Source organism: Pituophis catenifer, unplaced genomic scaffold (genome assembly GCF_029215685.1).
Source record: "Pituophis catenifer annectens isolate HBS135680 unplaced genomic scaffold, rPitCat1.0.hap2 SCAF_1, whole genome shotgun sequence".
Lineage (NCBI taxonomy): Eukaryota > Metazoa > Chordata > Lepidosauria > Squamata > Colubridae > Pituophis > Pituophis catenifer.
Genome location: NW_027256881.1, coordinates 49,369,618 through 49,392,735, shown reverse-complemented (window position 1 = coordinate 49,392,735; position 23,118 = coordinate 49,369,618). Strand labels below are relative to the sequence as shown.

The following is a 23,118-nucleotide window of genomic DNA, read 5'->3' as shown; positions in this document are numbered from 1 at the left end:
TCAAAACCAAATGGCAGATTCAGCAGATGTACAACTTGTACTAAGATGTATCATTTGTTTGATTTCTGTACTTACCCAGCTGAACAAATTATTCTGGGAAGCATATATCATAACAACATTAAAACAATACTCTTTCTGTCTGTCTGTCTCTATAGTTATTGAATAAAACTACTGTCATGGTTATTAATATAGCCAAGAAAAGGGACCCTTAACATACCGGGGGGGGGGGGGGGTTAAGGTACATTATCAGGTCTTCATGGCTTTAGCAAAAAGCCAACAGGTTTGGGGTCATCCTAATCTCTGAGGAGAAAATGTTCCATAGGGTATGGGCTCCCATAGAGAAGCCACATCTCCTGGTCCTGGCCAGTCAACATTTCTTGACTGATGGGACCCAAAAAATGCCCAACTTGCTGGACCCAGTATTTATTTTCTTTTGAGATGAGTGTGATTTTTGCATTGAAATATACATGCAATTTTCTTGGGAACAGAAGGCGTTTATCATACCATACCATAACCTCCCAATCTGACCTCCTATTGTCCTGGTATTCTCTAGAAGGATCTATTCAGAAAGAAGCCTATTTATCTTCCAAACCCAGACATGAGCTGTCACCTGTTAAAATCTATTTTTACAACTGCATCCATACAAATGAATTAACAAATGCAAAATTTATCTCTAGACAGATGCTCTTAATTATGCTATGTGCATAATTGTGAGGAAGGGCAGGGGACTCTTTCTTTGCCTTTAAAGGAGAAGAACAGTACCATAAATTGTAGCTGGAAGCCAATTGGTAGCCTTGAAGTACTTGTGATATGAGGGCAAATTAACTGGTTTCCATGAGCCTCTGTTTTCTGGACCAGTTTCTAGGTCTTCAAATATTCCAATGCAATAATCAGAATGAGAGGTGACCAAAGCATGAATGGTAGTCAGCAGCACTTCCTGAACCAAGAAAGATCACAATTCATGCCCAAAACGAGGTGATAGAAAGCCTTTCTAGCCACTGTTGCCACCTATTCTTCTCCTGGAGTTGTGAGTCCATGAGAATCTCCCTATTACAAGCCAGTTTTGCACAGGAAATGCAATCCTTTCCAGTATCCAAAATGGAATATCCTGCTGTCAGAAGGCTTTGAAAAGCCACTGTCTCTTGCTGCAACTGAGCCTCAGTTCCTCCCTATTCAGACCCTAACTGGTTCCAAGCCGCATTTTATGATTTCTGGCACTACATTAGCAGCTGCTCAATTACTACATGATTCTGAGCATATGCTCTTGTTTTATACATTTGAGACATATTACTAGATTCTATTTGTTTAATTTTTCAGATTGGAGATAGCCTACCTTTTGAACAGCCAAAATGTCACAGGGATTTTAACAAAGGTGCAAATAAAAGCAAATGTTATTCTTCAGTAAAAAATGCAGTTAGTATAGATTGCCAGAAAATGAACAAATGAGATTTAGGTTTGAATATATAATCTGATGTGTATGAAGTTCCTCCCTCCCCCCCCCCCCACACACAATTCTTGATCTGCTTGTTGAAGTTATGAAGCAGCTGCTCAATGGTTCCTTTGCCAACCATCCTGAAGAAAGTGTCTTCTTCAAAGCAGCCACCCAAGTCCTTCAGCAGCTGTAGCCCTTCAAGACTTTGAGGAACAAATCCAGAGAAATACAAACTTTTATCCAAAGTTATGTGGGTGGGGTAGGAGTGGGAAATGACATATATCCCTTTCAAATACAATGCTGTTAAAATTATAAATAAAAAGCAGATTTTTTTTAAAAAAAAGGGTTGCATTAATATTTTTACACATGCATAAAAGCCTAGAACATCTTATAATGTAATTACCTAAAACAATAAGCAGCATCTAAAGCACGCTTCTTCCGCCGACTGGATTGTTGCGACTCAAGTCTGTAGGAGGGTAATAACATTAGCAGAAGATGTGGGCTCTTCCCACTGTATTTTTTCCTACTGGACTTTAAAGCTTTCTCACCACTGGAATAAGGGTGGTCATCAATACCTTTAAAAAATACATTTTGGTAATAAATATCGAGTTGCTTTTTTTTTGGAACAAATTATATAAAGTATCTCTTCACAAGAAATTTAAATCACAGAATCATCATCAGGTGTGCTGGCATCAGCTGGGCTGATTTACGACATGCTGATACATGAATGTGAGAAGCAGGGATCTGCATTAATTTAAATATCCTATATTCTTATTATCTCTGCATCATTTCAGATCAGGAACACTTCCTTCGTTCATATCAATTATTAGTCATATGATCGGTTATAGGTTTATTTATCCCATAATTATTAGAAATATCAACATAATATTTATTTAATCCCAAGAAAATATAAATTCTTTTCAAAGAAGGGCCATAGACAATAGTGTGTCACTTTAGATCCATACAGATGGAGATCTAAAAGAAGCAGCTATGGCACGCGTGTCAAACTTGATTGTGTCATGTGACACATTGCAATGTATCAGGGTGGGTTTTGCCTTTGCGGAGCCGGGGTGGACATTGCCTGCACATGATGCATCCAGCCCGCAGGCCACCAGTTAGACACCCCTGAGCTAGAGAATCAGCCTCAGTGAAGCAGGGACAAGTAGTTAACACAGATAACATGTGAATCTAGTTACCTTCATTGCCATATAGACTCTATTAATATGCTTGGATACATCTAAGGTCACCAGTTAGATAATGGCCAGGGTTGAAATTAATCATTTACATTCTGAATGTATGTTTCTCTGAGCATCAGTGCTTAGCTGGATGCCCAAAATCATGAATCCCTAAGTTGCAATACAGAAAAGATCACACAGGCAGAAAGATTTGCATGAGTACTAATGAAGCTAGCAAGAAAATTATGCTAAGAAGTAACTTATTAAACATGTTATAATCTATTATCATACTAACTACTTTAAACAAAGATACATAATGCTACACCAGATTTTGAAAGCAATTGTTTAAGGATCCCACACCGTCTGACACTCCATATTTTCCTTCACTAGTTGAGTTTAGCAATACTGGACATATTATAAGATCTGCTGAAACATTTCACATTCATTACACAATTATTTTATTTTTAAATTTTTAGTTATTACCTGCAAATCTTGCCTCTAATTCTTCACTTTTATTTGGAATAATATAATTATTTGAAGGCACAAATGTACAGCATGGGCAATGTAAACTGATCTTAAGCCCCAAATTTCTGTCTGCAAAATATCAGAGAAAGAAAATTTGCTTTATATCAGGTCAGGCAAGACTTCAAACTGTTCAAATTTAATACAGGCTAACTCTAAAATAATTAATGACTATCACCTTTGTGATGGAGCCATTCATGTACAGCCTCAGTTACATCAAAAGATAACCATTCTCCCTCAGCCCTTGTTTTCACGACCTTGCTATCAATATAGCGTTGTGTAGGTGATGTGGGATCTTTATTTTTGATCATCTGTAAAACAAGAACATTTATATTCAGTGATATGAAGTTCTCACAATTTAATTTGAAAAAAATAGCTAAGAAGGACTCAAAAAGAATATAGAAAATAACTATAAACCTCAAGAGGTTGTGCCATCAATCTATCTACTTATCTATCAATGTCATGAAAACAGATTCTGACATAGTGCTTTGACCAGCTCTTATACAATACAATTACAAGAAAAAAAAAATATGGAAATAATTTGTAGACATACACAGCTCAACTGCACAAGTGAGATTCTTTTCTTCAAATGGGGATTGTGTACACAAACTTCTATTGCTTTACCATAACTTAAGCAAATTTCCTGATGTCATTCTTTTTTCACCTAGTTGTTTATGATTCAGCTCTTTTTCTTTAAGTTAAAGTAACCCTAACTATGTTTTAAACCAATGCAAGATAGATGGAAATCAATTTCAAGACTTTTATTCCTGCATGTACCTTTTGTGAACAAATGCAATGTTTTTGAAGAGTTTCTTTACTAGAGAAAAATGGATAAATCTGTTCCTCAGATTTTTTTTCACATTCCTATGCATATTTGAAACATGGATCATTACAATTCAAGACAATTTCTAATATTCCTGATTGCACTAAGAAGACAGCACTTCTTAAAGTCTGAAATATGGAGATCATGACCAAAAATGGCTTTCAAGATGATAATGTAATATTTGGATTGCAACTTACAAATGAATGTGATAGTTCAGGTGAAGATTTTAATATATTACTACTTAATCTACTGACAATGAAAATATAATAAACAAAAAGCGAAAGATGCATCTAAGAAAATCTTGCAAGAGATTTTAATTGCATGAGTGTGTGAAACCCAGTATTATGGATACTTAAAGAGTTTGGCCCAGACTTCAGTAGGCATTATTTCATATTCATAGCATTATGGGAGACCAAATTGTGTCCAAATGAACATTTAAAGACTGAGTTTAATATAGATTTAACACATCCTATACCTACTTTAAAATGCTCTGGGACCAAGATTTTTCCTCCCTTAGAAACTACAATTAGTTGCTAGGAGTTACAAATGACTTGATGGCACATAATCAATTGGAAATCCAACACTGATGGGACTGGACAAGTATCCTATTCTAGATATTGCCAGAATGGATTAAAGCAAACATATTCCTAAAGGTACTAAGCTAGTTTTCCTTGCACCAAGCACAATCCAGACAACACACATAAATTGCAACTGAGATACTAACAATACCAAGAACTCAGTTCACCTATCAAGCACAACTCTTTAACTTTTCATGAAATTTCTTTCACAATAAACATCCAAGTATTTTGTTTTCATCAAAGTATAATTATGGCTTCCTACATTTAGGCTGTTTCTAGGCATATATTTTGCCCAAATCCTTTTTGTGTATCTTGGCTGGATGCCTTTCTTTGTACATCATCTCAAATGCCTGGCCAATGAAAGTTAAATTGTGGCTTGGGAACACACACAATCTGCTTTTTTAACCACTGAGAATTACCATTTCTCCATTTGTCTCAGAAGATAATGATAGACAATACTTCTCCCCCCCCCTCTCTCCTCCCTCCCTCTGTCAGTTTACTGTCTTTCTCGTTCTTAATCCTTCTGGGATAGCCTTCAAATCTTTGCTAACTGACCTTGCATAATTTGATATGTCTGTTTCTTTTCTCTTGGTATACTTCCTTTTTTTTTTTAAATTAAGTCTTTTACGTCTCCACTTTGCTCTTCTTTCTTGCAAACCTTATAAATTCCATTATCTAGATGAGAAGCTAGTCCTCAGTAAAATTCCACTGTCTAGATAACTGATTGTTTCTTAATTCTTGTTTACTCAGTTGATTTGTAGGTTTCTGAACTACTGGATAATAGCATCTTCAGAAAAACAATGCCACAGGTCATAATGGGAAGCAATTTCCTAGTGACAGATGAATTCCATAAATATTCAGTTTCCCTAAAAGATGCATCTTTACAACATAGATACAGATTTGGACATACCCTAAATAGACTGGTTGATCCACTACCAAATTTCAAGCCGTGAGTGGTCTTGAAGCCTGCTCTCCAAATAAGATCTTAAAGAAAGCTACAGTCATATAGGATGAGGGAGTTCTTTTGTATACCTGGCCCTAGTCCACTGAGAGCTTTAAAGTTCAAAATAGTTTTATGTCCAGGCTCCAAAGGAGCTTGTTCTCTGGGAATATTGCTCATGCCATAAATGCCTAGGGCTGTGTCTTTCCAGGTAAAGCAAAAGAATTAAATTAAAATCCAGATGCTAAAGAGGGATGTCACAACAGTCAAGTGAGTTAGAGATTCACACTCTATGTGATCTGTTAGGAGAAAAACTGAAATCTCTCTCAAACACAAACTACTCCCAGAACTATATCTACTGCAACCTGCTTTTTCCAAACTTTCCTAGAGTATTTTATCTTTGAAACATATATGGATTTCTCTCTTCTCACCCAGTAAAATTTGTTTATTTAAACGTTTTATATGGCCACTCATCTTAAGCAAATCTGGATGACTTACAACAACCATAAAACAAATCAAACCAATAAAACAATGAACAAAAACCCTGTGCCATAAATGGCCCCTTGGGATGCTCCACAGCAGGCTCAGTTACCCTCCTTCCATGTAGACATAGAAAAGTCATGCTACTGAAGTCCTGCTAGATGGCAAAATTTCAAGAAGGGAACTTAGAACATGCCCATCCCATCTGAACTAGTGGGATGGGCAGATATTTTTAGGGAAATGTGGTTACACAAATAGTCTGATTCCTTGCCGGGTGGGTAAATTAAATGTGATAACTAGCACTTTGAATTGCATCTGAAAGAAAACTGAAGCCAGTGCAGCTCAGTCAATAAAGATGTTACATGGGCAAACCTAGTGGCAGCTGTTGTCTTCCGGACCAGTTGTAAATTTCAAATGGTCTTCAAGGGCAGCTCCTTACATAACGCCTGGATTATTGCATATTGCAATAATCCAGGTGGGATGTCTATGGAGATTCATCCAGGTCATGGTTATCCCAAAGGTGCTTTTTCAAGAGGCAACTGAACTTTCTGTTTTTTCTTTGAGAAGCGAAACATCTTCAATCCAGGTGGGAGGTAACTAAGATGTGAGTGACTGAGCAAGGTCTCCAGGTCCAGGGAAGACTGCAAATGGTGCACAACACAAATCTGTGCGAAGAATAATTGCATATCATCAACATACTGATGATACTGTACCCCATGTTGTTGGATAACCTCATCCAGCAATCATATAGATGTTAAAGAGGAGAGGTGAAAGAGTCAAGTTCTGAGGCACCGCGCATTGCAAGGCCTAAGGCTTGAACTTTCCTCCCCCATCAACACCAACTGGAACTGGTCATGGAGAAAGGAGAACCAGTGCAAAATATTGCCTCCTACTCCCAACCGCTGGAGCCAGTCCAGAAGGATAACATGGTATCAATGTATCAAAAGCTCCTGAGAGATCCAAGAGAGCCAGGACAGTTGCACCTTCCCCATCTGGAGCCCTCCAAAGCTCATCAGCAAGCATTACCAATGCTGTCTCAGAGCTGTACGTTGGCCTGAAAAGAATCCAGGTAATATGACTCAGCCATTTCATTATTCAAGATATAGTTTGATCATACTCAAAATGTTATTTCACCACATTCAAAAACTTTGGGTTTACAGGATTTTTCCTTACCCCCATCTCATATCACAAGACTTCTTATTTACTTCCAGCTATCTCTCTCTGTCTCTTGAAATCAATTATGAAAAACAAAATCTTGGAAATAAATGTATTTTTAATTTTTTTTTCATTATGGTGAGGTCAGAGTGAAAAAATAGGAGGTGTTACCATCCTCTGGGAAGATAAAATAAAGAAGAGGGTCACACAGGGTTTCTTTAACTTCCCAGAGGAAGGACAACATAGAATTTAGAATAGAATAGAATAGAATAGAATAGAATAGAATAGAATAGAATAGAATAGAATTTTTTATTGGCCAAGTGTGATTGGACACACAAGGAATTTGTCTTGGTGCATATGCTCTCAATGTACATAAAAAGAAAAGATACATTTGTCAAGAATCATAAGGTACAACACTTAATGATAGTCATAGGGTACAAATAAGCAATCAGGAAACATGAGTTTAATAAACATACTAAATATTACCACAGTAGTTATATAACATAGTAAATATAATAAATAGACCATTCTGCCTTTAACTATGCCCGAATATTAAGCAGTGGCCTTAGCACAGATGCCTGCTTCTCTCTCGCTTGCTTGAAAGTGATTAATGTTGTTGGCTGTTTGCTGAAAAGTGTTTCCAGGATATTTCCCATGAATAACTTTTGACAGCAGGATTTTGGCAACCTCAGCCACCTGCTAAATTCTGCAGGTCATGTTATTCCGTCAGCTGGACTTCCTTAAAGCTATGTAGCTGTAAAGGGAAATAGTTCTGCAGAAGCGGAAGGCAGTTGGGGTCTTTCTTTTGGCTTCAATCAGCTTTGTATCTGGCAGGCACTGAGAACAGAGTGTGGACCTTAACAAGCTATTGTACGAGGTACAGCACACTTGCCAAAATACAAAAGGTACATATGACTTGCCAAATGTTTTAAAGCCGATAGTTCTGTGATCCACTTCCTGTGATCTTGCCAAGCACGTTCATCATGCAAGATTGCAAATAACAAGGACATGTGGCACACTACATAAACCCCGCTTATAGCTTGCATGGGGGTAACACAACTATAGTGGATATTGATTGTTTGTGGTATCGTAACATTCTCTTAATAGTGGCTTCAATTTCCTCTGTTTGTACTTATCATGGTAAAAACTATCATAGTTTAAAAATGAAAAAAAATCTAGCCTTCGTGTCTGTGAGGAAAACATATGTTAGGGCTCTAAGGAAAAGCTACCATGGGCCCTGCACCACTATCATTTCTCTGATGCTTTCATCTTTATTTCAATGCCAGTTCTTTATCTTGGCTGCTATAAGCACCACACCTCAGTGCCTGTAATCTCCACAGCTTACATGAGGATAAAACAGTGCTCTAAGTTTGTCTTTCTTCCTGGGCCAAATATATTTTATCAAAAAGTCATCTTTGCCAAGATTTTTTCCCTGCTAGAGGTTAAAATGTATTAAGCTGTGAAAATACTGAAAATGTAATTTATTTTTGGCTTGTTTGAGAAATGATTACTGTGAATTCTTTGTATTTCGATGTACCCATCTACAGTCATGTAAAGAACTGAAGACATCTGTACAGTTAAGTGTGCAATGAGGCTTTTATTGGAGAAAAAAATGGGATGGGTTACAATACAATAGTTGTCACTATTTGCATATGCCGGTTGTTCTTTGACACAAGCACTGATACTTCTCACAATAAAGCTGCCATATTCCTCCCGTTGCATTAGCAGATTCCCCTAGGGAAGATCAATTGATCGTTGTTTTTTTTATTAATCACATTCTAAATAATTTATGGGAATCAAATGATTTGAAGAAACTGAAACTGGGACAGAACAATTTCATTATTAAAGTATTGTTCTTCAACTTACCAGTTAGTCAAAACATACCTTCAGAGCTGGAAGACATTTTAATATCTCACATCATTTCTGCTTTATACACTCTATATTGGGGGCTGTCAAAAGAATGCATAATAGCATGTGACCAAGGGGGCCCTCACACAGTGTCCCAGCTATGTCTGTTCCTGAATCAGATGACAAACTAGTCCAGGGGTGTCAAACTGGATTTCTTCAAGGGCCGGATCAGCATTGTAGTTCTCCAGGCCGCCGGCAGGGGGGGGGAGATGGGACAGATGTTTTCTGCAGCATTTTGCCGGCCAAAATGGGGCGCGGGGGGTGTCGTGTGCCCCCCATGCCCTGTTTTGGATGGCAAAGTGCTGCAGGCAGTCCAGGCCGAAAATGGGATGCAAGGGGGGGGGATGCACAGCCCCTGGCGCCCCTTTTTGGCTGCCAGAGGCACCGCAGGCCGGTCCTTTGCTGTTTTCAGGCTGGCCCTATGAGCCAGATTTAAGCACCCCATGGGTTGGATGCGGCCCCGCAGGCCTTGAGTTTGAAATCCCTGGTCTAGACTATCATTCATGCTTTAGCCATAACACTGTTGGATTTCTCAAGGGTGCTCTTCTTGTTCTACATGGAAGCTGCAGTTGATCAAGAATGTAACAGCACAAGCAATGGTAGTAATGCCACAGTACGTTTATATGAGACTATTGCTTCTGAAGTTGCATTGTTTGCCATTAGACTCCCAGGTGCAATTCAAGGTGTTGATTATCATCTATAAAGCTTTTCATGGCATTGGACTAGGTTTTTCTCCTATCTTCCATGGCTCCTGCCCACCTGGTAAGATCAGGCAGAATCAGTATGCCTCTGGCCCCCTCGATTAATTAAACAATACCATCTGTTGGGACCCAATAGACTGTTTCTGCACCTGCCCTCTAGAATGTTTTCCTTCTCCTTTCCTGTGTGGCATAGAGTACACTGCATTCCTTCCAGAAGCTTATCAAATATATAGGTATGTTAAAGCCTCTGATAAGAGCAGCAGTCAAACCCAGAATTTTAGCTCTATTTTTCATGATGCTTGATGTGCTATCAAAACATGATAATGTTTCCATGGGAAATCACTTGCTTGTTTTATAGTCTGTATAGACCATAGCCGTGATGGCGAACCTATGGCATGTGTGCCCAAAGTGGCATGCAAAGCCATGTCTCCCGACACACGCGGCCTTGCCTGTTTGTCTTCTGGGTTTCTGGCGCATATGCGAGTGTGATGATCAGTTGTCCTTCGCATGTGTGGCAGTGCCAAAAACCAGTGTGCGCATGCGCGCCAGCCAGCTGATCATTGGGCGCACAGGTGCGCTAGAACTCAGAAGTTCGGCTTTTCCGGAGTGTGGCCGAGCGTGAGCACACGTGTACGATGTTTCCATGCAACCTTTTCAGCACTCGGTGCCGAAAAGGTTCGCCATCACTGGACTATAGTATATGTCTACTATGTCTAGCAGCTAATGTGCCATAAAAACAAAACTGCTACAACCATTCAAAATAAGGGAGAGGATGTTTTGCCTATTTCGGCTCTTTGCTTGCCTTCCATGCCACAATGCCTATTTCTTTTTCAAATGCCGATTTGTAAACTAGAAATGTGTCAAATTTTATTTTCCTATTTTTCTTTCTATGCAAGAAGTTTCTTTAAAAAGTAAAGATGTCGTGAAGTCAGCAAAAATGCTACTATGGATATGTGTTCAAAGACATTCCCATAACATTCAACCTTTTATCTGATTAAATGCCAGTAAATCCTGGATCTTGGAAGCAAAGAAGCAAAGGAAGGGACGCTGGATGTTTGAGATTTAATCATTTTATTTTCTCCCCTCCCCCCAGATTTTAAAGTAGTTTTATCTGTTAATTGGAATTGCTGGAGATCTGGAGAAAAAAGCTGACAAGTTATAGACTCACAGGCAGAGAAACAACAGCAAAACTTCATTGGTAATTCAGGCAAAGAATGGCCTGTCACAGTGCTGAGCCAGAAATCATTAACCTTTTAAAATATAGGTAGTTCTCAACTTACAACAATTTGCTTAGTGACCATTTCAAAGACCATTCAAACAGCACTGAAAAAGAGGCCATTTTCACACTTATGACCATTGCAGCATCCCTATGGTCATGTGATTTACACTTGGATGCTTGAAAACTGACTCACATTTATGACAGTTGCAGCATCCCGGGGTCATGTGATCACCTTTTGCAATTTTCTGACAAGCAAAGTCAGAATCTGGCTAAATGAAACCAGATTTATTCAACAACCATATTGATAATTTAATAACAGCAGTGATTCACTTAACAAATGTGGCACGAAAAAGTCGTAAAACGGGGCAAAAGTCACTTAACAAATTTCTCACTTAGCAACATAAATTTTGGGCTCAATTGTGGTTGTAAATTGAGGACTACCTGTAATAACTCAAGACAGCTAACATACATAGTATTGCTTCCTCCTCCTCTTTTGCCCACAATAACCCTCTGAGGTGAACTAGGCTGAGGGCAGTGGTGAAATCCAAATTTTTTTTACTAACGGTTCTGTGGGTGTGGCTTGGTGGGTGTGGTGTGGCTTGGTGGGCATGGCAGGGGAAGGATACTGCAAAATCCCCATTCCCTCCCCATTCACTCCTGGGGGAAGGATATTGCAAAATTTCCATTCCCACCCCACTCTGGGGCCAGCCAGATGTGATATTTGCCGGTTCTCTGAACTGCTCAAAATTTCTGCTACCGGTTCTCCAGAACCTGTCAGAACCTGCTGGATTTCAGCCCTGGCTGAGGGAGAATGATTGATCCAAAGTCAATCATTTGGACTTGACTAGAACTCAACCTCCTGGTTTGTAATCTGGTGGTTTAATTACTGGACCACACTATTTTTATGGTTTTTTTTTTTTAAATAAACTGGAGTCATCTGTAACCGGACAACAAATTACTAAACTGGGGGAACAAATTAAACAGAAGAGATCCATCAAAAATATGAAAGGAAATTGGGACAACCATAACAGGAAATTGCAGAGACAATCCAAGCTATGAAATTGGGAAAAGCCCTCGTTCTTGATGGCTTTCCAACTGAGTGGTGCAGTACAGACGTTTTATAGACTTATTAGTATCTAAGTGCATTTTTCTCTTCAATGTGTTGTGTTTATTAGTGTAGTTTCACATTGTATTTTTATGTTGTTTTTACTTTGTAACCCAACTATGTTAGTCTTCGGCAATCTATAAATCTAACTCAGTAGCAAAAATAAGTTAAGAGCGAAAAACCTATTAAGGCTGGATCTTAATGTCAAGAATTCATCTCAAGGCCTAACTTTACAGAAATCTGCCACATGACTTTTTAAAAAAAGAATAAAAGTTTTTTTAAAAAAACCTTAGCCTAGATTACTTGGAAATGCAAAGATGTATACCAGATTAATGTCCCTGGCTTCAGTGGAACGAATCGGCCTTAAATCTTAGCAAGTTGATTTAACTGGATTACATATGAAGTTGCAAGTGAATTAAAAAGAGCATAAAAAGAGCTCGCTGGCACTGAGCAGTTAGAAACAAAATAAAACAAGCTCCTGGCTTTAACTCCATGGAACACAAAACAGCATCAATTGAACTAAGACAAAATGAGGTCAGGTGGGGTCACTGAGGATGAGAAGGACTCCACCCAGGACTCTGTCATATTTTTTTGCAAAGTAAAGCTGCAATCTTGGGCTTGATTTATTTGAGAATAAGTTGCACTGTGCTGAACTGGATTTGCTTCTAAGAAAGCAGAGGACAAAGCTGAAATACTGTAATGATAAACATGTTTATATATGTTAGAATCAGTATGACACACTGAGTAAAGTGTATCAAGCCAGACCTTGTGAATGCCAATAAATGTCATATTCCATGTATATTTATTATTTTTTTTATCCCTAAATCTCATTGTGGCAACAGGAGAAACAGAAAAAGCATATATTGCTTGGATCATTCCAGAAAGTTACAAATTATGTTCTCCTCACGCTGGTAAAATAAGCAAACTGACACCTTGTCTGTTGTAGCTTCAGGATCTTGATTCCCCCCCCTCCCTTAGCAGAACCACAATTTAATTTAAAAAGGAACCATCAGTTACTAAAGTCTGAGGTGTAGCTCCCAGACAGTTGCAAAAGGTGTACACTACAGTCACAGATTTGTAATTTTTAATATAGCAAAAGAGAAGAATGATCAAACTGACGATTGTGGATTAATCATCTTATCTATGTGTAATTTTAATTAAATGCAAATGAAATGAAATCAGTTTTATTTTTTGTCCTTGTCTCATTTCTGTTTTTTGGAATGAAGTCTGCAACATGGCTTTTGGCCTGGAAAATTTACTTCTCCCTGACTCACATAGCAAATTTAAAAAAGAGGGATCAGAAGCAAGAGATGCAATTACAATAATTCAGTACAGTAAACTTTTTTTTGTATATATAGTTTAAAGTAGTTTTCTATCAGCTTCTAATAAAGATACAAAACTATTTTTGTAAAAAATAGTTTTTGCTTTGCTTTTGTAAAACAAAATTCATACATGCCTTTAAAAAGCAAGCATTTAAATATATTTAAGTATAATGTACATTTTTAACTTTTTTTTTTGCAATCCTGAGAAATGGTAAATTTAAAGAATGAGATTTTTCTGCTACAGTGCGTGAGATAACTTCTCATAAACTACATTTCCCAAAGTGTCCAAAGAAAAGAGAATGAATATTACTATCTGTTTAACTCTATAATGTTTAAATGTGTTATAGAAAAATATCGCAGATTAAAAACCATATAAGGACAGCAACAATCAAAGCTTTACCTGATATAGTTCTATCCGTTGTTCTGATACACGAGCTTTTGGATTCTGTAAGCGGAAGACTCTAAATTCTGCTTTCACTAGATTGGAAGCATTTTTCTCCATCGCTGAGACATCAAACCTCACTCTTCTAAAGTACGGGTTTTGATTGCTTGTTGAGATGAAATCTGCAAGAAATTAAAATTATAAAGACATTGCTTTTTTTTTTTTTTTTTACAGCCTTCAACATAAGACAGACTTCAACCCCAGAAACAGTGACGGAAATGTCTGTAGGATGATACAACTTCCAGCAATCAATTTTGATATCATTACTGTTTAAGCGGATAAACAAACATATGTGTTTGGTTACAGAAACAGCAGATTAATACTTATCAGAAAAAAACATGCCCAAGTTTATTTCAGGGCATGCATTTAACCCTATTCTTTGAAACCGACTGAGTATTATAAATTGGAACATACTTATGATAATTATATTTTTAAAAATGACCCAAATAGTTCCATAGTGGAACTAAAAACCAGTAGCTATTAGTTTGCAATGGCGATTTCAAACAGGAAAGCCCAACCTCCCTCAGTTAGGCAGCCCTGAAATGTGCTGGGATTATATCAGTGGTGGGTTGCTCCCGGTTCAGTCTGGTTCTTATGAACCGGTAATAACGGCAGCAGAAGGCTCCACCCACCCTCCCGGACGTCATCATGAACGAACTGCACATGCACAGAAGCTTCTGCGTGCACGGTCCCATTGCGAACTGGTAGCGGAGATAAGTAGAACCCATCTACCATCTGGTAGATTACATCTACCAGAATTCCCAGCCAAACTCGGTATGAGTGATCTCATTTGCATTAGAACTAACCATAAGTGGGAGAACCTATGTACAGTAATCCCCTGGAGAGCTGTTTGTTGCCTAACCTACAACAGTTGCACAAATCTTTTGAGAACAAGTCTGGGGTTAGGGGATTGTTAAGCCTCTGTTAGTTTCTTTGTTTCTTTTCTAAGTATTAATCTATTTTTCCAGATAGAAGTGTATTTTTCTTCATTTTGTTTCTTATTTTTGTGATGTAAGCTAGCCAGTGTTGCTTGGCAGTTGGGTAGCTCTAAAGCTAATGCAATAAATGTATCTGCAGACAAAGAAGTAAAAAGAAATGCTTGTCTGTACTTCACCAGCAATAGTTGTGGGGCAACTGAGAGCAAATATCTCAACTGACTTGATCGGGATGAATGAAGCAACAGAACCATATCCTGTTTCTCTTTTGTAATTAGCATAAGTATATGGTATCCACTATGGATGGGTTGGAGAAATACTAATCATTCCCCTTTTTTGCTTTGCTTTTAAAAATTAATCCCATGTGCCTCTGTAGACAAGTAATCAAAGCAGGTGAGCAGGAATTGCAAGGATAGTCTTACTTTTCGACTACCCTACTACCTGTTTGGTCAGCCCCTTGAAATACTAACCAAAGCATCAGGGTAAATGCCACAACAGCTGATGAATTGTAAACCCATAAAAAACCTTGGCCACACATTTGGCAATTAACTGCCCACAGAATAACTATTTCTAAACCATGAATGCATGTTCATGTACAGCCTAGCTCAGCAAATGATGCTGTGGTTATTGTGTAGTGAGAAAGTGCCAACTGAGGCAGCAATGTGGACTTCAAAATCTTCATAGCTTACACTGACCACAGCTTTCACCACTTGGAAAGTGGTGAACCATCTCTGAATAACACTTTCAGATTTGAAAACACTCAAGAAAAGGAAGCAGTTCAGCCACAGTCATACCCACTGAATAGTTTATTTTTTTAAAAAAAAATAAAATAAAAATATAAATAACTTTAGATGTAAAAGCAGGTCTAGCATATTGATACCCCGATTGCAAAGAGAGGTCCTCAGATTCATTTTTAGGGTCTGTAGTTTGCAAAGATTTCAGAGAGCAGTGCTGAAAAGGCTCAGCGCCCCGTTACAAATCCTGGAGCCTAAACAGAGCAATGTCACTTTTCAATGTCATATTCTTCTATGCTGTTTTGTAGCATTTACTTGCACGTCTTATTTTACACCTTTGTTAACTATATAACAAATTTAGGATTAGCCAATAAAGTATTCCTTAACAGAATATCACAAAGTTTCCACATTTGAGGTTGAGCTTTTCAAGATAAACACTATAAAATAATTTGTGCAATTTCATTCATTTCATTTTCATTTCATTTTATTAAATGAGGAAAAGTTTAGGTCAGGCCAGCTTGATGGAATAAGAACGTCTTAAGCGCGCGACGGAAGGTACGCAGATCCGGAATCCTCCGTATCTCTGGGGGGAGCTCGTTCCAGATCGTAGGTGCCCCCACAGAGAAGGCTCTCTCCCTGGGGGCCGCCAGTCGACATTGTTTGGCTGACAGCACCCGGAGGAGCCCCTCTCTATGGGACCGTACTGGTCGGTGGGAGGCTATTGGTGGCAGCAGGCGGTCCTGTAAATAGCCAGGTCCTAAGCGATGGAGCGCTCTGAAGGTGATAACCAAAACCTTGAAGCGCACTCGGAAGACCACCGGGAGCCAGTGCAGCTCGCGCAGGAGAGGCATTACATGGGAGCGCCACGTCGCTCCCATCACCACCCGCGCGGCCGCACTCTGCACCAGTTGGAGCCTCCGAGTGCTCCTCAAGGGGAGCCCCATGTAGAGAGCGTTACAATAGTCCAGACGGGAGGTGACGAGGGCATGAGTGACCGTGCGAAATGAGTCCCGATCCAGAAAGGGACGCAACTGGCGAATCAGGCGGACCTGATGAAAAATCCTCCCGGTCACGGCCGTCAAGTGATCTTCTAAAGACAGCCATGAATCCAGGAGGATGCCCAAGTTGCGCGCCCTCTCCGTGGGGGCCAATGCTTCGCCCCCAATAGTCAGCGATGGCACCAGCTGACTATATCTGGACGTCGGAAACCACAGCCACTCGGTCTTGGATGGGTTGAGCCTGAGCCTGTTTCTCCCCATCCAGATTCGTACGGCCTCCAGGCACCGGGACATCACTTCAAGGGCATCGTTGGGGTGGTCTGGGATGGAGATGTACAGCTGGATGTCGTCAGCGTACTGATGGTACTCCACCCCGAAACCACGGATGATCTCGCCCAGCGGCTTCACATAAATGTTGAACAGAAGGGGCGAGAGGACCGATCCTTGTGGCACCCCACATATAAGGGGCCTCGGGGTCGACCTCTGCCCCCCTGTCAACACAGACTGCGACCGGTCGGAGAGAAAGGAGGAGAACCACCGTAATACGGTGCCTCCCACCCCCAACTCTTCCAACCGGTGCAGCATGATACCATGGTCGATAGTATCAAAAGCCGCTGAGAGATCTAATAGGACCAGGACAGAGGAACAACCTCTGTCCCAAGCCCTCCAGAGATCATCCACCAACGCGACCAATGCTGTTTCCGTGCTGTACCCAGGCCTGAAACCCGCAATTGAAGAGAGAATTCTTTGGTTCACTGGTGCAATGGGACTGGATATTTTGTTAATATGATTTATTGGGTTAGGGATTTTCTGTTTTTACTGTGAGTTGTATTGTTTGTGTGGGGTGCTCTGAGGGAGCTCAACCAATCTCATTGTACATATGTTGTGGACTGGCAATAAAGATTTGAATTGATTTGAACTGAATTGGGTTACCGTCCAGTCCCAGGTTATAATTCTGGGTACTCCATAGAAATCATATTTAAAGTTAACATTCTCCTTCCCAATGTGGGAACTATAATAGGCCCCAGACTCAGCCAAGTTCTTGAAGCAAGGGGCAGGTTGAGGCTTGAGGGTCAAGGACAGTGGGCCACCTGGGCAGTGAAAGCTGATAGAGTAGCATGCTTATATGGCTCCTGCACTCCTTGGTCTGCTGACCCCATGGAACCAAAGGGGAGGAGGTCTTTTCAAACTAAGTTTGCCGATCCTTATTCTATATCCCAGAAGTAGAGTCATCTTCCACTTCCTTTTCATTTACAATACACTGCAAAGTGTTATGTTCACAGACATTTGGAAAATCTGCCCATTTCACAGGAATAACCATAGTTGAAAATGTGCTCCATTTCAGCTTTAAATGCAGCTTCCCCCCCTCCCTTTTTTTTCTTTTCTAGAGTGCCAGACGCATCAAACTTTCTTTGATATGTTGTCCTAAATGAGTGGAACTAATTCAATAGGTTTCCTGTTGCAGGGAGACATAAACAACTTTTCTTATTTGGAAGAAAAGGCAGACTATCCAGGACGGCCTTACTGATTTGCTTAGTCTCTCTTTAACATGTGTTAACAGGAACTGAGAGCAATCAAATCCTTCCCATACAGGTGGGTAATAACCTTCCTTCCTTCCTTCCTTCCTTCCTTCCTTCCTTCCTTCCTTCCTTCCTTCCTTCCTCTTTGCTGAACCTTATTTACAGCAGCCATAGGCTGGGCTTTGATGCTCTGTGTTAAAATGTGTGACTACAAATATTTATAAGAGTCACTTGATTGTGATTAAAAGTTTTTGTAATGCTCTGGCTCCCTTCCCTAACCCTCTGTCTACTAGGTCTGTGTTAAGTTATTTAAGTTTCATCTGATAACATAAATTAATTAAAGCAAACAAAAAAGCACAATGAGCACAAACCAGTCCCTTCTGCTCAGAGAAAAGCCATTCTTCCTGGCCTGTTTAGAGTTTCCTCCCTGAACCACATACGGGCTTCTGTCCAGAAGTGTCTCCTCCCTGTTATGAAATGTGGTAACTGACAGATTTGCATGGAAAGCAAATCCAAATGAAGCAGTTATTAGTTGGCCACTGAGTGACTTTCTGGCATGATCCCATGCTCTTTTGTTGCCCAGAGAGCAAAAATGTCAGGCTTTCTCTAAAAACAAAACAAAACAAAACACAACACACACATGGCCTCCAATTGGAATCCCAATCTATGCCTAAGTACTACCTTCCCTCACTCCTATCTCTTTTGATATTCTGATGTAAATGTATTATAGAAGGACAGTTGTTTCAGTCTATGGCACTATGTCTCAATGTGGGCAACTTTAAGGTGTGTGGACTCAGCTTCCAGAATTCCACATGCTGGCTAGACAATCCTGGGAATTAAAGTCCACACCTTAAAAATTAGAAAGGTTAAAAAACATTGGTCTATGGGCAGGCCTGCCAAACTGGTGGCCCACGAGCCAGATGCGTCACACATAGACCACGCCCACCCCAGCTCCGCAAAGGAAAAAACGTCACTATATGTCACATGACGCAATCGAGTTTGACACCTGTGGTCTATGGTGACCTAAAATCAGAAGTTGAGTAGCATCTTTTCCAACAAATTTTATTAAGGTATAAGCATTCAGGAGCTGCACTGAGTAGATGGATTGATGTAGGACTTGAATTGCAACAAAGGCAACTAGTTTTTTTTTTATCACATTACAACCTTCCTCAAGTGCAAATATATCTGCATAAATAAATAAATGATGGGTAAGATGAAAAACAATAGGAGTCAAACAAAACAAATTAGCACATATTCTAAGGGCGGTTTAATATCAAATAAGTAGGAATTTGTGCCATTATTGAATATTCCAATGATCATTTGTAGACCAAGGATTGGAAAAGATACAGGATACAAGCTGTTAAAGCTTTCTCCTCTCCCCTTTCTCCATTTCAAATTATCCTTCAAAGTGATTTTTCTCACCCCCACCACACCTGTTTGCTATTTCTATAATGTATGCATCTGTTAATAACTGAAGAGTGAAATGGGTTAAACCAGTGGTGAAATCCAATTTTTTTTACTACCGGTTCTGTGGGCGTGGCTTGGTGGGCATGGCAGGGGAAGGATATTGCAAAATCTCTATTCCCACCCCACTCCAGGGGAAGGATACTACAAAATCCCCATTCCCTCCCCACTCCTGGGGGAAGGATATTGCAAAATCTCCATTCCCACCCCACTCTGGGGCCAGCCAGAGGTGGTATTTGCCGGTTCTCTGAACTACTCAAAATGTCTCTGAAATTTTGTCTCTGTCAGAACCTGCTGGATTTCACCCCTGGGTTAAACCAAATTTCCCTATACTTTTCCAAACCTACTCATCATTAGAAATGGTTCAGGATAAAGGTCTTGGGGTTATGGTGAGCAGTTATAGGAATGTTTCAGCTCATTACAAAATGGGGGAGGGGGTCTTTTTGAAATAAGCTCTCAGGAACCATGTGGCTGCTTGCATGTGCTGAAAAGATATGTGTGGCTATTTTCAGCTCCTTGAAAGCCTCTGGAATGATTGAGATTAAGTATCATGGCCTCATCTGTGAAGACTCCTGAGAGGAACAAGACAGGTCAAATGATCCCACTGAACTATCTGCACTAGATGAACAAGACTTCAGCATAGTACCTGAGTTAAAATCATTCCCATTAGTCTGCTATCAGGTTAAAAATGCAGCCATGCAGCCTAATTCCACTGGGTTGAATACTGGAAGTATGTCAATGTAGTCTCGTAAGAGAGAACTTCTTGGGAATGAAGGTCTATTCAACAGATGACATAGTGCCTGGAGGCTATGCAACCAAATCAGGCCTAAAGAGCAAAAGCTGAGCTACTGAAAGGCAAATCAATACCTAAATAACCATATGACAGACCAGGATTAATGAGTTCTATTGACTCGGACAAGGGTAAGTGCAGTCTCTAGTACAGGGCTGTCACACTTGCAGGCCGCAGGCCGGATGCATCATGTGTTGGCCATGCCCCCGCCCGGTTTAGCGAAGGGAAAAAAGTCCCAATATATCATGTGATGCCGCCATAACAATGCGAGTTTGACACCCCTGCTCTAGTATAAAATTTGTGAACTACAGCATCTTGTAAAGTTGTTCTGCAGTTCTATATTACCTGGATGTTGACTTTCATTCTCCTCCTCATTCCTTGCAACCTTGATATCTCTTACTGACTCTTACTCTCTATACTCTTTGGTATAGCTCTCTATGAACGTCCTTTTTTGGAATTAAATCTGGGATATCACAACTACAGCTTGCCATTCCTATCTGTACCTAGGAAAGGAGAATGCAGTTTATAGAGTGTGCAACCACTAATAATTTCTGGTAATTGGCAAAACTATGTGATGCATTGTAATGGAGAAGCAAAGCTACTTCAGAGCGAAGACAACTGTCTTTATCGCTGTCACAAACATTTTAAACCTTGTGCCCTTTAAAAACCCATTTCACTAGACAAGAAAATAGAACAGAACTAATAGTAATTTATAAATACACTGGTATCCTCACTCAACTGCTTTGATACTCAATGTATTTTTACATGAAAATTTGTCCTGGTACTATTCATTTGTTTGCAACTCAGTGCACAAACTAGAACTGGTTAGTGTCGGCTATCTTGTGACTCACTACATTATTCCTTATGGGAAAAATGTGTTTGGTTCTCATTGTTTTTGATAATCATTGTGCCTCCTAGAACCAATTAATGAGTACTGAGGTAGCACTGTAGTATAACAACCAATTATTTTCAACAATTTTCAAATTTATTGTCATGCTAGGAGTTGAAGCTAATGTGCTTCAACTCCTTAATGTATGAGCAATCATGGCCTCAGGAGGAACAAATGTTTCTATTTCACTCTAGTAAATCTGGGAGTGACATCTATATATAATTCTATGGATCACATCTGTTCATAGAAGCAACATGTCACCTATTTAACAACTATTTTCAAAACAGTTGTTTGGCTTAAAATGTCTTCTTTTTGTTTCATACGATACACTGAACATGTCTATAGGTATTTTTTTGTAAAAAAAAATAATGGAGTGTCATGCACTATGATAGACTGGTGCTTTAAGTAAGTATCTGAAGAACAACCAAATCATACCACAACAAGGGGTGAGCTATCTGAGCAGGACCTGAAAGACACTACTAGGACTGGTAATAGTACTTAAAATTATGAAAATAGAAGGGAAAAAAAGGACATAGTTTTGAAATGATGACTGTAATTGGCTATTATACGCAGGAATGAATGAAGTTTAAATTCTTTCACATGTGTCTGCATGTGAAAGTTGTCCCAGAACTGCTGATGTAATTTCCATCACATTTCAAAGTAGCTTCTCTGTCATTGGGCATTAAGCAGATAATCAGTTTTTCCACAATGTTCCTAGCAATGTCTATATCAACAATCTGAAAAATACCGATTCCTAGTAAATGGCTTGAAATACAAGGACTTTACTCATTAAGAAATTGGCTGCTGTATGGGCAACATGTGTTCATTCCCCACAAGTTTTAAGTAGCTATTTTCTAGTTTATTGCTACTCCACAATCAAAACTGACTTGATCAGGGGAAAAGTGTTGTAATGAAGACACATAAGGCTCGTAGCCTTAGCAATGGACCATATGGTAGATATACATTCCAGGCTAAAATGCAATAAAACAATCTTGAGCTTCAGAGATACCCACAGAAGAAAAAAGACTATTCTTTCTATTGACTTTCTACAGGGAGGAACACCCCCAAGAGTGTCAAATAACTTGTTGCCTTTGTTAAAACAAGGCTTGCACAAGCATAATGGGAGGATTGTCAAAACTCACTCTGGCTTTGCTCCTCATTTTGTCTGAGCAATCCCATAGCAGGTAATTGCTTGACAACAAAAAACTAAGAATCTCTCCGATTTACTTTTTGTTCCGTCCTAAAACCACACAATAAAAATATAAATTGTTATGTCCATATAAGGGCATCCGCCCTGATTGGCTGCCAGCCATCGGGCGGGAGATTTGAATCCCTGTCTAGGGGCGGTGCGTCTGCCGGGAGCGAATATAAGGAGAGCTCCGGCAGCGCGCCAGCAGTCTTCTTTTACTTGTTACTATGTAAATAAAGTTGTTACATGTATCGAGCTGGTCACGTCTTCTGTTCCTGCGCCTGATCTAACACTGGCGACGAAGGACTAGAGAAGAGAACCTGAGAAAGACTCACGGCACGATCGCCCAAAGAGCTGAAGTCACCTCACCACAGCGACTTCCAGAATGGCTACCCCGCAAGCCCCGATGACCGCGCTGAACCCGTTCGACCCATCCCGGGAGAAGTGGAGGTCATACATGGTCCGATTCCGGCAGTTCCTGCGAGGCAATGGATACCAGAACCTCGATGATGAGAGGAAAAGAGCCCTCTTCCTGGCTCATTGCGGATCGGACGTCTTAGAGATGGCGATGGACCTCGTGGCACCTAGGGACATCGAGGAGATGTCCTGGAATGACCTGCAGGACGTCTTACAGGAGCACTATGCACCTACAGGCACCCCCATCGCAAACAGGTTCACCTTCCAGCAAAGAAACCAGCGGGAAGGTGAATCAATCAAAGAATTCGTGGCAGCGCTCCGCCAACTCGCTGCCAACTGTGAGTTCGACAATGTGGACAATGCCATCCGGGACCGCATTG

The 23,118-nt window shown here is 40.0% G+C and overlaps 1 protein-coding gene across 1 annotated transcript in view; it reads right to left on the bottom strand.

Moving 5' to 3' along the window:
• The window catches only part of TGFB2 (transforming growth factor beta 2), a 91,946-nt gene that overhangs the window by 4,739 nt on the left and 64,089 nt on the right, over positions 1-23,118 (bottom strand). The window contains exons 2-5 of the mRNA XM_070949063.1: positions 13,761-13,924; positions 3,308-3,440; positions 3,091-3,201; positions 1,836-2,007 (exon numbers count right to left, since the gene is read on the bottom strand). Of these exons, the coding sequence (XP_070805164.1) occupies positions 1,836-2,007; positions 3,091-3,201; positions 3,308-3,440; positions 13,761-13,924 (580 nt within the window). The remainder of the gene's footprint in view (positions 1-1,835; positions 2,008-3,090; positions 3,202-3,307; positions 3,441-13,760; positions 13,925-23,118) is intronic.